The sequence below is a fragment of the Podarcis pityusensis genome, assembly GCF_964106645.2.
Source record: "Podarcis pityusensis genome assembly, chromosome: 16".
In the NCBI taxonomy this organism is placed as follows: Eukaryota; Metazoa; Chordata; class Lepidosauria; order Squamata; family Lacertidae; genus Podarcis; species Podarcis pityusensis.
This window is the reverse complement of record NC_138041.1, coordinates 9253553-9267701: the sequence shown is the minus strand read 5'-3', so window position 1 is coordinate 9267701 and position 14149 is coordinate 9253553. Positions and strand designations below refer to the sequence as shown.

General features: G+C 47.6%; 2 protein-coding genes across 4 annotated transcripts in view; one reads left to right on the top strand and one right to left on the bottom strand.

The window, feature by feature from the left end:
- Positions 1-4698, bottom strand: CKS1B (CDC28 protein kinase regulatory subunit 1B). The gene is made up of 3 exons (XM_080984958.1): positions 4447-4698; positions 3180-3307; positions 1-473 (listed from the first exon to the last, which is right to left on the bottom strand). Exons 1-3 carry the CDS (start codon positions 4503-4505, stop codon positions 421-423), a joined length of 240 nt encoding a protein of 79 aa, XP_080841084.1. The 5' UTR covers positions 4506-4698; the 3' UTR covers positions 1-420.
- A 3710-nt stretch (positions 4699-8408) lies between these two features.
- SHC1 (SHC adaptor protein 1) overlaps positions 8409-14149 on the top strand; it is a 45624-nt gene continuing 39883 nt past the window's right edge. Inside the window, exon 1 of one of the 3 annotated variants that reach the window (XM_080984663.1) lies at positions 8409-8562. The gene's annotated coding sequence lies outside the window, so the exon portion shown is untranslated. Of the gene's footprint in view, positions 8563-8667; positions 8774-14149 lie in introns of those variants that run through there. The other 2 variants (XM_080984661.1, XM_080984664.1) reach the window with 2 other exon arrangements.

Sequence of the window (14149 nt, the reverse complement as noted above, 5' to 3'; positions counted from 1 at the left end):
TGTGTAAAACCTTGGTGCTTTATTGACAGACCCTGAAGAACAGTCATATCAAGCGTAACTTTTAAAAGTTCCAAAGGATTAACATGAAATACAAGGTTTTAGAAATATCCAACCAGGGAAACACACTGCATTCTCCTGGGTTTAAAAACCAAACCAGCCCTGCTGTGTGGGATAAAGCAGGAGCAAGGCTTCAGCCAGTGTAAAAAAATATCAATGTTTCAGCAGCTAAAACCAATCCTTTTCAGCAGACAGTCTTTCTGCAGCAAGCAAAGCTTTTCTTGTCCGGCATTAACTGCATTGAGTGGCCTTTTCTTGACAGACATAGTGAAAACATTTGTCAAACTTTTCCAAAAAACACAATTGCTGGGTTTTTTGTTTAAAGGTGCTTATAGCTAAAGCATGGGGAAAGGCCCAAGCACATCATTTTTCTGGCTTCTTTGGCAACGGCCGTCGGAAAAGCAGGATGTGGGGCTCTGCAGGGAGAGAGGAAATGGCATGTTAAAAAAAGATCTAGAAAATAATATTGAAAGGCCAGGTGACTCAAGCCTAACATGGGTGTTTCTAAGCATATGTCAAAAATCAAATGAGCACTTTGCACGTGGCACAGTCACAGCTGTGTCGCAAACATGACCTCCAAAACAGCATTCGATGCATCCATCAGCTTCCTCCAAATCCAGGTTTTGATTTGAAGTTGCTAATCCTCACTGCAGCAACTTCAAATAAGCTTAAAGCTACAACCATGTAAGAGCAGCAGTAGAACAGCTGCTTTGCATGCAGAAGGTCCCCAGATTCAATCTCTGGCACCTCCAGGTGTGGCTGAGAGAAACCCTTGCTTGAAACACTGGAGAGCCACTGCTGGTCAGTGCAGACAACACTAAGAGAGATAGACCAATGGTCTCTCAGTATAAGGCAGCTTCCTATGTTAAAAAATCTGCAGGCAGAAGGAATCGGGAGAAGCAGAATCTCACGCTTGTCACAGGTCCCTCTCCCTCTTCAAATATTGTGACTGCATAACACTGTAAGCTGTTTTTGGTGGTTAAAAGATTTCATTTTTTTCTACTTAATCACATTATTTTTCATTGATTTATCATAAGCATATGTATAAGCCAACATATAACCATACAAACAATCACAGAACTATACACAGAGCATATTCAGTATAAAAACAAATTGCAGAGCCAAGTTTTTAAGATGAGTCTATATAGCACAATTACAGCAAGGCATGAGTTATAGGAATAATTCTTAAATGATTCTATTTATACAATAAAAAATGGCTGCATCAAAACTCTAATTTGGCATTGCTGCAGGGCACTTTCTCTTCTTGATATCCCTAGCCAGCTCCCTGATCAGTTCAGAGCTTCTGCCACCCAATGAGTGACAGGCCAACCCTGACTGTGATCTGGACTAGGGGAAGACGAAAGTACCGTAACTTCCTGCTTTAGTGGAGGTAATGGACACTCCCAACTATGGCTGGTGCTCTGCCAAACTGAGAGGCAAGATATGCAGTATATGCCAGGAGTCTTTTCATCTTGTCATATTCAATCACATACCAAGGGTGGTGAACATTATGAACACCAGTAAACTGGGCCATAAGGAGTACTTTATTAATACATAAACTCTGCTCCTAAGGGAGGCAGAGGCATTCGCTTAAATAGAAAGCAGTGAGGAACTAGCAACTTTAATTCAGAACTGGGATTTGCAAGAAGCCGACAGAAGCATTGGATGCTGTTTTTGAAGCCACATCTGTGTGCTTTAAAAAAACACAGGTTTTATAGGGCAGTGGCTCTCTGCAAAGGCCTAAATATATTTACGTCTGAATAGATATTCAGTCTATACCAGGGGTCTGCAAACTTTAAGATAAAAAGAGCCACTTGGACCCGTTTCCAAAGGAAAAAAAACTGGGAGCCGCAAAACTCGTCATTATAAAAATAACCTTTTTGTCACTTTTTTAATTATTTCTTTGTTTGACCCCTCAGAATTACTCCTCCTCATAGAAATAAACGTTAAATTAACAAGTTACCTTTTTGTGTGTGTGTGTGTTCTTCACTCCCCTTCAAAACAGTGACCAGCGTATACGCCCCCTTTCAATGCAGTGACCAGCGTACATGCCCCTTACAATGTAGCGGGCGGGCGGGTGAGAAGGTGACGTCGGGACGGTGCGTGACTAACGCACACACCTCCCCCATGCGACGTCACAGCCAGTACAGCGCCCGCCACAGTGGGGAGTGTCGGGGCTCACAATACACATCCTCCCCTCACTAGTATCCGCCCCGGAGCCGCAGCAAAGGTGTAAAAGAGCCACATGCGGCTCCGGAGCCACGGGTTGCAGACCCCTGGTCTATACAGTTACTGGGATTGTAACTATAATTTGTAACAGTAATCTGCACCCCTCACTGCCTCCCTTTGAATGGGAAAGTTCTCCAAAGAACATAAGGAGAGCCTGCAAGATTGCTCCAGGAAGTTCACAGGCAGGGCATAAAGGCAAAAGCCCTCCTTCACTGTTATCCATAAAAACACAAGGAGACCCCTCTGGATCAGGCCAATGGGCCACCTAGCCCAGCCCAGTGGGCAACCAGATGCCTGTGGGAAACCTGCAAGCAGGATCTGAGAACAAGAGAGCTCTTCCCTCCTGCAGTTTTCATCAACTGGTACTTGGAAGCATTACTGCCTCCAGCTATGGAGGCAGAGCATAGCCACCATGGCTAACAGGCACTGATGACCTTCTACTGCATGAATTTGTCTAATCCTCTTTTTAAATCATCTGAGTCGCTGACCAACACTGCCTGCCTCCTGTGGGAGTGACTTCCTTGTTTTAAGTATGTGCAGTGTGGAACTAGAGGAGCTATTTATATCAGGTCAGATTAGATGTTCATTCAGGGCAGGGGTAGGGAATTTGTGGCTCTCCACGCACTGCTGGACTTCAAATCCCAGCAGTCCCAGGACTCTCAAAGGTCAGCCATGATGGAAGTTGTGGTCCAATATCTGGAGGGGCACAGATCTGCCAAGCATGCCCTAGAAGAAGAAATGTGTGCACGTGCAACAGAGAGATAGCAGGTCTCACATTCTGCCCAATCTATTTCCTGCTACCCTGATATCAGAAAGCCATTTTGTCAGCCCTTCCACTCAAGCAAGGTCTCTTAGTATTTGCTCCAGGCCTCCTGTGCCATTGTGCAACCTACCTGGCTCGTGGATCATGTAGTGAACCCAGCCCTGGCTTTGCTGGACCCCCAGGTTCCGCCACTCTGACTCGGACATGAGGTGGGTCTTCGGGACCAGCTTGGCAATGTCCTTTGGAAGCATCACGTGCCTGCAGCGGCAGGATCAAGAGGAGAGAATGTTAAAAGAAGCACAGGAAGGATCGCTGTAAAATAGTTTGTGACCATTAAGTCAATCGTCAGAAAGTAAAGAGACCCAACAAATTGGACCCACAGCCCATCTGGTCCAGCAATTATGTTCAATTCATCCAATATATGGAGGGCAAGCCTATCAATGGCTACTAGCCATGATGGCTACCGTCTACCTACACAATCAGAGGAAGCAATGTTTCGTTCTGCGTATCAGTGGCTGAAAACCGCAGGAGAGAGTTTTGCATTTGGTTGGCCACTATGAGAACTGGATGATGGACCAGATGGGCCACTGGCCTGATCCAGCAGGGTCTTACATTTCTGGGAAGCCCACAAGACTAGACTTGAAGGAAATGTCACTTTCCTATTGTCATTCTTCAGCAACTGTTAAGCATGTTGCCTCCCATACTCAAGGCAGTACAGTATACATATAGCAGCCATTGGAAAGCCACCTCTCAATCCAAACCACCTGCACAGTATAACAAAGGAAGTATATCATAAACTTCCTTTTTCCTAGTACTGAATCTGCTGCATGCAACAACCCACAACCATAACTGGTTATTCTGATTACTGTTCTGAGAGATTATTCCTAAAAACTGTCCCCTACCCCAGAAATGATGACAATAACGGTACTGATAATGCTAGATCCATCCAAATAACAGACTGTGAGCTTCTTTCCAGAGCTGCTCCCCAACCTACAATCAGAACTGCTCATTATTCCGAGATATTCTTCCTGAAGCTATTCCATTATAACATTACATTTTGACACCACCTTTGCTTCCAAGGAGGCTGAGATGGAGCAAATGGTTCTCTCTCCCCTCCCCCATTTTATCCTCACAACAACCCTATGAGGTAGGCTAGTTTGAGAGGCCGGTCACCACCTAATGGACTTCATGACTGAGTGGCGGGATTTGAACCCAGGGCTTAGTCTTCACCTTCTAACCACTACACCACACTGCCCACCTCTCTTTTATGGAAGGCCCCGCCCACTCCTTAGGGCCCCGCCCCTCAACGTAGCCATAGCAACCCCTAGCCACGCCCCTCCTCTCCCTCTCAGGGCAAACCCCGCCGCTTCCCCGCCTTAGGCCTCGCCCTTTCTCACCGGTACTCGAACTCCTCGTCGTCGTACTTGTCCGAATAGTAGATCTGATTGTGAGCCATGAGAGGGAAACAACAACAACGACGATAATTAATAGGTGAATCCCGTCACTGAAGTATCCCGGCAGCCTCTGCAGCAGCAGCCAACGAGCGAGCGGCGGCGCGCGCTCAAGCCTCTCTCACTGGCGCCCGTTGGAAGAGGAGGCGGGACGAGGGAGGAGCCCGGCGCGAGACCTCGTTTCGGCGCGTGCGCGAGGGCGCCTGCTGTCCTCTCCCTTCCTCCCCCCGCTTCAGACACGCAAACACACACACCCCTTCCTCAACCGCCGCTTTTCAAACGCCGCCGCCGATGGCGCTGATTGGGTGGAGGAGGCGCAGGGAGGGCGACGTTTGTTGACGTAGAGAAGGCTGATTGGCTGTCATTGGCATTGGCTTGGGATTTTCCCTCCCCTTCCCTTTCTCATCCCCTCGCTCGCTTTATTTATTTATTTTTAAAATTACAGTAATAATTTATCGCTGTCCGTCCTCTGCGCGGAAGTGGAAGGGAGGCAGGGATAATCAGGACCATGTGGGAAAACATATATTATTGCGTTATTGTTTATATGACATGCAATTTAAATATCATGTAAGATATAATAAATATGTATCTTTAAAGCTTTAATATTTTATTCGTTCGTAAATTGCTGTCTCGCCTTTCGGCCCTCATATAATTTATATCTACAAATGTAAACGATGCAGTCAAATATTAAGCATATTTCTATATAGCTTTTGTTGTTGTTTAGTCGTGTCCGCCTCTTCGTGACCCCATGGACCAGAGCACGCCAGGCACTTCTGTCTTCCACTGCCTCCCGCAGTTTGGTCAAACTCATGCTGGTAACTTCGAAAACACTGTCCAACCATCTCATCCTCTGTCGTCCCCTTCTCCTTGTGCCCTCCATCTTTCCCAACATCAGGGTCTTTTCCAGAGAGTCTTCTCTTCTCATGAGGTGGCCAAAGTCTTGGAGCCTCAGCTTCAGGATCTGTCCTTCCAGTGAGCACTCAGGGCTGATTTCCTTCAGAATGGAGAGGTTTGATCTTCTTGCAGTCCATGGGACTCTCAAGAGTCTCCTCCAGCACCAGAATTCAAAAGCATCAATTCTTCAGCGATCAGCCTTCTTTATGGTCCATCTCTCACTTCCATACATCACTACTGGGAAAACCATAGCTTGAACAATACGGACCTTTGTTGGCAAGGTGATGTCTCTGCTTTTTAAGATGCTGTCTAGGTTTGTCGTTGCTTTTCTCCCAAGAAGCAGGCGTCTTTTAGTTTTGTGACTGCTGTCACCATCTGCAGTGATCATGGAACCCAAGACAGTAAAATCTCTCACTGCCTCCATTTCTTCCCCTTCTCTTTGCCAGGAGGTGATGGGACCAGTGGCCATGATCTTAGTTTTTTTGATGTTGAGCTTCAGACCATATTTTGCGCTCTCCTCTTTCACCTTCATTAAAAGGTTCTTTAATTATATCTGAGGTTGTTGATATTTCTTCCAGCAATATTAATTCCAGTTTGGGATTCATCCAGTCCAGCCTTTCGCTTAGAGTTGATTATATCAGTTAAGCGTGTTCTAATACATATACATCATAATATTTTTATATTGACCCTAATATAAATTACAGGTAATTTGCTACAAATGTTATTAATAATATATATTGCTATAAAAACAATGCATTTATTAAAACATTTTTAGGTCACCCTTTAGCCTTAAGATAAATTATTAGAACCTACAACCTTTTCAGGCCCAGGAGCCACTTCATTTGGGGACCCTTTCTTAATTTTTACCATATATTTACAAGGTGGTAGTGCTCCTGTTAAGGGATGCGGGTGGCGCTGTGGGTAAAACCTCAGCGCCTAGGACTTGCCGATCGCATGGTCGGCGGTTCGAATCCCCGCGGCGGGGTGCGCTCCTGTTGCTCGGTCCCAGCGCCTGCCAACCTAGCAGTTCGAAAGTACCCCCGGGTGCAAGTAGATAAATAGGGACCGCTTACTAGCGGGAAGGTAAACGGCGTTTCCGTGTGCAGCTCTGGCTCGCCAGAGTAGCTTCGTCACGCTGGCCACGTGACCCGGAAGTGTCTGCGGACAGCGCTGGCTCCCGGCCTCTAGAGTGAGATGAGCGCACAACCCTAGAGTCTGTCAAGACTGGCCCGTACGGGCAGGGGTACCTTTACCTTTACTCTTTTAGTGCTCCTGTTGTGACCCACCTTGGATCAGACTGCAATCAACTAGGGGGGGTCCCAGCCCACCAGTTGAAGACCAGTGGGCCTAATTTGCCACTCAAAGAGTCTGAACACACATACACTCATTTTCCCACTAAGTCAGATGTGTCCTGGCTATTGCCATCCTTGTTTCCTGCATAACAGAATAAGACCTGTAGGATGAGCTCAGCAAGAATAGGTTTAATAATTCTGCAAGCAGGATGGAGGGGGAAATACCCGGTTTAGTAGTGTGTGAATGTGAGTGTCCCTCAGAGCACTAAGCACACATAGCAGCTTTATATAAATTAAAGCCATTTCATTTATTTAGAATGTTGCTTTCCTCTGTACTTGATGTTGTATATGTATTAAATGTTCAGTGAATGAAAACAAAAGCCAGAACTTTCCAGTTTTGTGGAAGGGAGAGAAAAGGAGGCAGAGCAGAGTGACAGCAGCAAGAGACCCAAGGCAGAAGAATGATGCCTTGGCTTTACAGTCGCCACAGAATGAGTCTTAATGGCGCTTATGGGGAAACAACAGATGGAGGGCTGCAACCCATCATCCCTGACGCCTGGCCCTGCTGGCTGGGATTGATAGCAGTTTGAGCCCAACAGCATATGGAAGGCCTATCCCTGCACTACACCCTGTTCTGGGGTTTCTTGGAAATATGAGCAAGAGATGATCAGGAAATCAGGTATCTCCATGATCTGCCATTTCTCTTAGGGACGGTATATAAGTTGAAGGCTACCTTCATGTCACCGAGGGGGTGACATCTGAGCCTTTAAAAGCTTGCATGGCAGATAGAATTCTGACCCATGCAGCTTTCCCTATCATTGCATCTCTGTCCTGAGTGGGTGGCTGTGGTCCAACCTGCACTGGTTACATTATTGGTAAAAACTCAAGAAATTTGCTTCCCTGCCTGTCTCACACACTTCAGTCTACACCCTATTCCGTATGCCACACCCATCTCTTGTATTGCGGGTGGTCCCTAAAAGGTAAGGTAAAGGGACCCCTGACCATTAGGTCCAGTTGTGGCTGACTCTGGGGTTGTAGTGCTCATCTCGCTTTACAGGTCGAGGGAGCCGGGGTACAGCTTCCGGGTCATGTGGCCAGCATGACTAAGCCGCTTCTGGCGAACCACAGCAGCGCACGGAAACGCCGTTTACCTTCCCGCCGGAGTGGTACCTATTTATCTACTTGCACTTTGACGTGCTTTCGAACTGCTAGGTTGGCAGGAGCAGGGACTGAGCCCAAAACCGCCGACCTTCTGAGCGGCAAGTCCTAGGTTCTGTGGTTTAACCCACAGCGCCACCCACGTCCCCTACATCCTGGTAAATCATAGAGTTGGAAGGGACCCCAAGGGTCATCTAGTCCAACCCCCTGCGATGCAGGCAGGAATTTCAGCTAAAGCGTCCATGACAGATGGCGAACCAACCTCTGCTTAAAAACCTCCAAGGGAGGAGAGAGCCCACCACCTCCCGAGGGAATCTGTTCCACTGTCGAACAGCTTTTTTATGGGAGGAAGAAATAAAAACAACCCCATTAGGAACTTTAAATAAGAGTTGTTGTTGTTTTTAAGAGCCTTCCGACTTTCAGGCTGCGCGTGTCACTCTACCCTGATTTCTATGTCTAGCGGGGTTAGCGAAGGGTTGGTTAAAAAAATAAATGGGCGGGGCGTGCGAACCAGAGTGGGGCTCGAGCCATAGAGGAGGAACCGGAAGTAAGCCCTTGAAGCCCGGAAGTGAGGTTCTGGGCGGCCGCAACCGGAAGTGGTTGACGGGGAGGAGGAGTGGGGCCCGGGGCCCAGCTGAAGTTTGCCGAGGAGCTGCTGCGCGACGGAAGGAGGCCGCCTCTGCCTTCCGCTGAGGACCCCCATGGTGCCGCCGCCCCGGTAAGAAGCGCGGGCACGCCCCTCCCTCGTAGCCCCGCCCCCCCTCGTGATTGACTCCGGGCGATTCCTCCCCCCCCCACGGCGCTCTAGACTCGCCTCCCCCCGGACTTGGGTCTTCTTCTTCTTTTCTTCGTCTTTCCTTTTGCGAATCGTATGTGTGTAGCAAAGGAGGGGGCCGCCCTCCTCGGAATCCTCGGCACAGCCCTGTAAGGTAGGCCAGGCAGGGAGGGAATGGGTTAAAAAACTGAGCCTTGTGGCGGATTCGAACCTGCGCCTCGACCCTCCAGCCCGAGATCTCTGCATATGAGTGGTTCTCTCCCATGACAGGGGGGCTTGGGAGTCATCCGACCCGGCAGCAGATTCAGGGTAGGCGAAGTGGTGCGTGTCTGTGTGTGTTTAAGCCCCACTGAATACAACAGGATTTGCCACTGAGCAGACACGGTGAAGATTGTGCTGGTAACTTCCTTTAAAAGGAGATCGGGCAGATTCATGCGAGAGGTGGAGGTGGAGAAGTCTGCAAACAGCTGTGAGCCGTGTCTGTGAAGCAGAACCTCCAGGTTCAGAGGCAACTTACCTCTGAATACTAGTTGCTAGGGGACAAACCAGGGAAGGCCTGGCCCTCCCTGCCCTAGTTGTAGGTTTCCCAGAGGAATCTGGTTGGCCACTGTGGGGGAAACGAAATGGTGGAGTAGAGGCAGCCTGTGTGTCTAATCTACTCGGTCCGTTATTGTACAGTATTCGAAAAGGGGGAGGTTGTGGGCTCTTGGCACAGGGCGACTGCTATGGAAAGGAATCTTTAACTGAAATGGAGAAGCGCAGCATTTAATCTGTGGTGGGGGCTCATTATTTCCAATGATGACTGCACATCTTTAAAGTCTTGAAATCACAGAATCATAGAACTGTGAGGGTCATCTAGTCCAACCCCTTGCAATGCAGGAATATGCAGCTGGTCCATACAGGGATTGAACCTTCAACCTTGGCGTTATCAGCACCATGGTCTAACCCACTGAGCTATCCAGGCTCACCACACCAAGTTATCTTGGGGTTCTTCACAAGATGCAGTGATGGCCAGCGACATGTGCCCTGTTTTTCCAGGGGTAAAATTTGAGACAAATTGCATTTATTTGCTTTGAATTGCCGTCATCGCGTCCTCTTTTTCCTCTTCAAAATATGGCAAGTTCGTGGTGGATATAAGTGGCCGCAATGGCTATGTTCTCCCTTCACTGTCGGAGGAGGCAGTATGCTTCTGAATCCCAGCTGCTGTTGTTCACATGTGGGGAAGGTTGCTGTCGCCCTCAGGTCCTGTTTGCAGACTTCTCATTGGGGCCTCTGGTTGGCCAATGTGGGCACAAGAAGCTGGACAATGCTTTGGCCTGACCCAGTAGGGTTTCTCTTTTGTTCAGTTCCCTAGATTCCTTGGGGAAAGCCGTGTGCTTTAAATGGGCATTGAATGTGCTTTCAATGTATGGTGTGGATTTGATCTCAGTTAATACCTGTTTGGGAAGCGGGTGGCGCTGTGGGTTAAACCACAGAGCCTAGGACTTGCCAATCAGAAGGTCGGCGGTTCGAATCCCCGCGACGGGGTGAACTCCCGTTGCTCGGTCCCTGCTCCTGCCCACCTAGCAGTTCGAAAGCATGTCAAAGTGCAAGTGGATAAATAGGTACCGCTCCGGCGGGAAGGTAAATGGCGTTTCCGTGTGCTGCTCTGATTTGCCAGAAGTGGCTTAGTCATGCTGGCCACATGACCCGGAAGCTGTACGCCGGCTCCCTCGGCCAATAAAGCGAGATGAGCGCCGCAACCCCAGAGTCAACCATGACTGGACCTAATGATCAGGGGTCCCTTTACCTTTTTAATACCTGTTTAGTATTCATGATACTAAAAATACTGTTTAGTATTCCATGAAAGCTACAAACATGCACCTAAGACTATAGGCTTAGACAAGTTCATGGAGGAGAAGGCTATTAGGGCCTATCAGCCACAATGACTATGATCAGGCAGCCTGAATATCAGTTGCTGGTGGAAACTGCAGGAGGGGAAAGCTGCTGTTGGGCTTCCCACTGAGGCATCTGGTTGGCCACTGTGAGAACAGGATTCTGAACTGGACAGGCATTTGGCTTCATCTAGCAGCTAGGCTCGTATTGTTTTCTGAAATTCTTCACAATACCATCTCTTTCATTGGGTCAGTATTATCATCCCTGTGTTGTGGAAGGTGGTCTGAGAGAGAAGACCGGCTTGCTTATAAGGCAGAGCTGGAGAACTTTCAGCCCTCGGCAGATGTTGTTGGACTACAACTCCCATCGTCCCTAACCATTGGCCACGCTGGCTCTGTGGCTGATGGGAACTGGAGTCCAACAACACCTGGAAGGCAGTGTTAGGAACAGAGATATGAAAGCTAGGAGCTAAACGGCAACTTAAACCTAGGTTATGGACGCAACAACGGAATGTCTAGGTGGCTTTTTTATAACAAGAATTCAAAGCTGAGAATGAATGAACTGCTGTTAAAATATTATGTTCATTTTTCACATGGTCTAGTTCTTCCCCTGCCCACCCCCCCAATATTCTTAAGAGGGTCTCTTCTCCGGTCTTCAGAGAGTAGCTGGAAGTGGGGGAGGCAGAAAAAGTTCCCCCTTTCCTTCCACTCTGCAGTTTTAATCTGAAATCTTAGGCGCAGTACTGCGCCCAGAGCTCAGAGACTGCTCAAGCTAATGACATTCCCTGTCACAAAATGTGCCTAAAACAATAGGAGTTTTGAACACTGCTGGAAGGGGCAAAGGTTCTCCACTCTTGCACTCAGTTAATGAGGTCGTCCAGAGGCCAGGTCTGCCGCGGCTCAGCCTCTTTGTTACTTTGGCCCAGTAGTTCTCTTATGGGAGAACAAGTCCTGTTAGCAGACCTAGAGAGCAAGGCGACACAATGGCTTAGGTCATAGATGTGGAGGAGAGGGGACCTCTGGCTGTTTACGCCGCTCCTGTGTCGGGTATCCCTGCAGTGCTGTTGGTGCGGCATGGAACAAGGGTAGGAGGAATCCTTTGCAGTCCAAGGGCCGCATTCCCTTATGAGCAGCCTTCTGAGGGCCACATGTGAAAATGTGCAGAGCAATAAGTTTAAATTTGTTCAGTACACACATTCACACACCATCAAAGCAAGCAAGAGGTGTGATCAGTGTTTAAGGACACATTCCAGCCAGGCAAAAACACTCAAGGAGCGTGCAGAGCAGGGTCACTGAGGGGTGTGGCCTGGGGAGAGTTCTGAGGGCCAGTTAGAGAGACCTGGAGGGCCACATTTGGGGCCTGAGTTTCCTCACTCCTGTCCAAGAAGAGTACAATCTCTCTTCCCCCCTTATATCCTCCTTTTGGCAGTTGCTGTGCCATTTTCTCCTATAGTCTTTCACTAGGTGGGTCTGAGTTTTGTCTCTTTCCCATCAGCCTGCCTGGTTTGAGCTGGAACTGGGGTTGAGCAGGTGGTGGTGGAGGGATGCAGTTCTGGCTGGGTACATGAATCCCACCCCATTGCGAAATGCTTAGCTTTTGGGGGGGGTGTTATTTTAAAAGGACGTGAGTAAGCAATGAGTAATATCCCATGATTACAAAATAGCAGATGTATAGCTTTTCTCTTCCAGGCAGGGTCCTCCCTTGGGGGCAGAGAAGGCAAATGCTGTATTCAAATCCCAAGCTTTGGCAACCAAATCTGTGGGGTTTTCCAGCCTTGCATATGGCTTTCCCTCCTCTGCGGCAGCTTCTCCTTGCGCCCTGGGCCAGTGGTGTTTCCCAAGCATTTGATAGTTGCAGCAAGCTTTGATCTGGATTTAAATTAGCTGGTGTTCTTGGGGTCTCCCCCCGCCTGGTTTATTTTAATAATGTTTCCTTCTTTCGGATGAGCCTCCTCCTCCCTGCCTGTGTGAATTGCTGTTTGGAGGAACGTGTGAGGCTGCTTCATACAGATCATCCATTTCACCCACTGGAAAAGATGAGGAACCTGTGGCCCTCCACAGGTTGCTGGACTCCAGCTCCCATCAGCCCCAACCAGCATGGTATGGGATGATGGGAACATCTTGTCCCCAGCCAGGTACATATCCCATCCAATCAGAGATCACATATTGATTGGAGCCAAGCCTGCAAATCCTTGGCTATAGGTTTCTGGCTGATGATAATCCTGTTGGCTGCCTGCCTGACTTGTATCACAGCTCAATCTGCTGCGAGCTAAGTGTGCCAACACTCTTCAGCCATGGAGTTGATCCTGGAAGCACCCGTGAATCTTCTCTTGAACTCTGTGGCCCCTTTCCTCCCACACAGTTCTGCTACTTCAGCGGAGATCTGACAAAACACTGAGTCAGGTTGCAGCTGAGGTTCAGGAAATGCTTGTTAAATTGGGAAAAGGAAGCCTCCTCCGTTGTTAAGGCTTTTGGGGCATCTTGATGCCTGACAGAACAACCACAGCCCAGTATCTGCTTGGCATGCAGGAGGTCCCAGCTTCAATCCATGGCATCTCCAGGTAGGACTTGGCATGTTCCCTGCCTGAAACCCTGTAGAGCCACTGTTGGTCAGTGTAAACCAGGGTTTCCCAAACTTGGGTCTCCAGCTGTGGTGGGACTACGACTCCCATCATCCCTGACCACTGGTCCTATTAGCAAGGGATGATGGGAGTTGTACTCAAACCACAGCTGGAGACCCAAGTTTAGGAAACCCTGGAGCAGACCATACTGAGCTAGCTGGACCAATGGTGTGACGGAAATAAGTCAGCTTCCCACGTTCGTATTCATGGAAATCCTGTCCTTTGTTTAAGATCATGAGGGCTGGAATTTTACTTTCTTTCCAATGGAAGGACCATGGTTCAGCGGCAGAGCATCCGATCTGCATGCAGAACGTCCATGATTCAATCCACAGCCTCTCCAGCTAGGGGTGGGAATGCCCTTGCCTGAAACCCTGGATTGCTGGGATAGAAAGGACTGACAAAACCCGAGACCAGGAAGAAGAGACGATGGATGAAGATTGGAAGAAAGTTTTAAAAATATATTTAGAAAAGTATCGTAAAATTAATGAGTATTAGAAAAATGTTGGAATGAAATTATTTGGCTTGAGCAGAAATGTTAAAAAGAATTATGTAAGAATATGTTATGGTTAAAAGAATTTGGTATAAATAAGATTTAAGTTTTAAGTTTTAGGGTTTCTTTATGGTAAGATAAGGTTAAAATAGATTAAGGTAATTTAATGACAGAATATTGTGAAAGATGGAAAGGATTTGCTGAGATAATTAACAACTAGAATACAAAAAAGGGAGGTATGAGGAGGTCGATGAAATAAGTTAATGAAAGTTAAGGATTTGGGAATATTGGATTTGTTTTTAATTTGTTTGTTTATTTTTGCTTTTTGATTTTGATGTATTGTGTGTTTTGTTTTTTTCTTTTTGACTTTGGTTTTTATTGATTTGTATTGTTTAATTGTTACTTTTATCTACCTTTTTCTTTCTTTCTCTCTTTCTCTTGTTTTTTCCTTCTTTTTTCTTTGTAACTTTAAAATTCTCAATAAATATCATTTAAAAAAAAAATGAAACCCTGGATTGCTGCTGCTAGTCAGTGTAGACATTACT

What these genes read in the sequence shown, in the direction of transcription:
- CKS1B (XM_080984958.1), bottom strand. Translation starts at nt 4,505, where the DNA reads ATGGCTCACAATCAGATCTACTATTCGGACAAGTACGACGACGAGGAG. An exon ending in GACGAGGAGTTCGAGTACCG is followed by an intron (nt 3,308 to 4,446) that starts GTGAGAAAGGGC and finishes CTGCCGCTGCAG; the next exon opens with GCACGTGATGCTTCCAAAGG. An exon ending in CTACATGATCCACGAGCCAG is followed by an intron (nt 474 to 3,179) that starts GTAGGTTGCACA and finishes CTCTCCCTGCAG; the next exon opens with AGCCCCACATCCTGCTTTTC.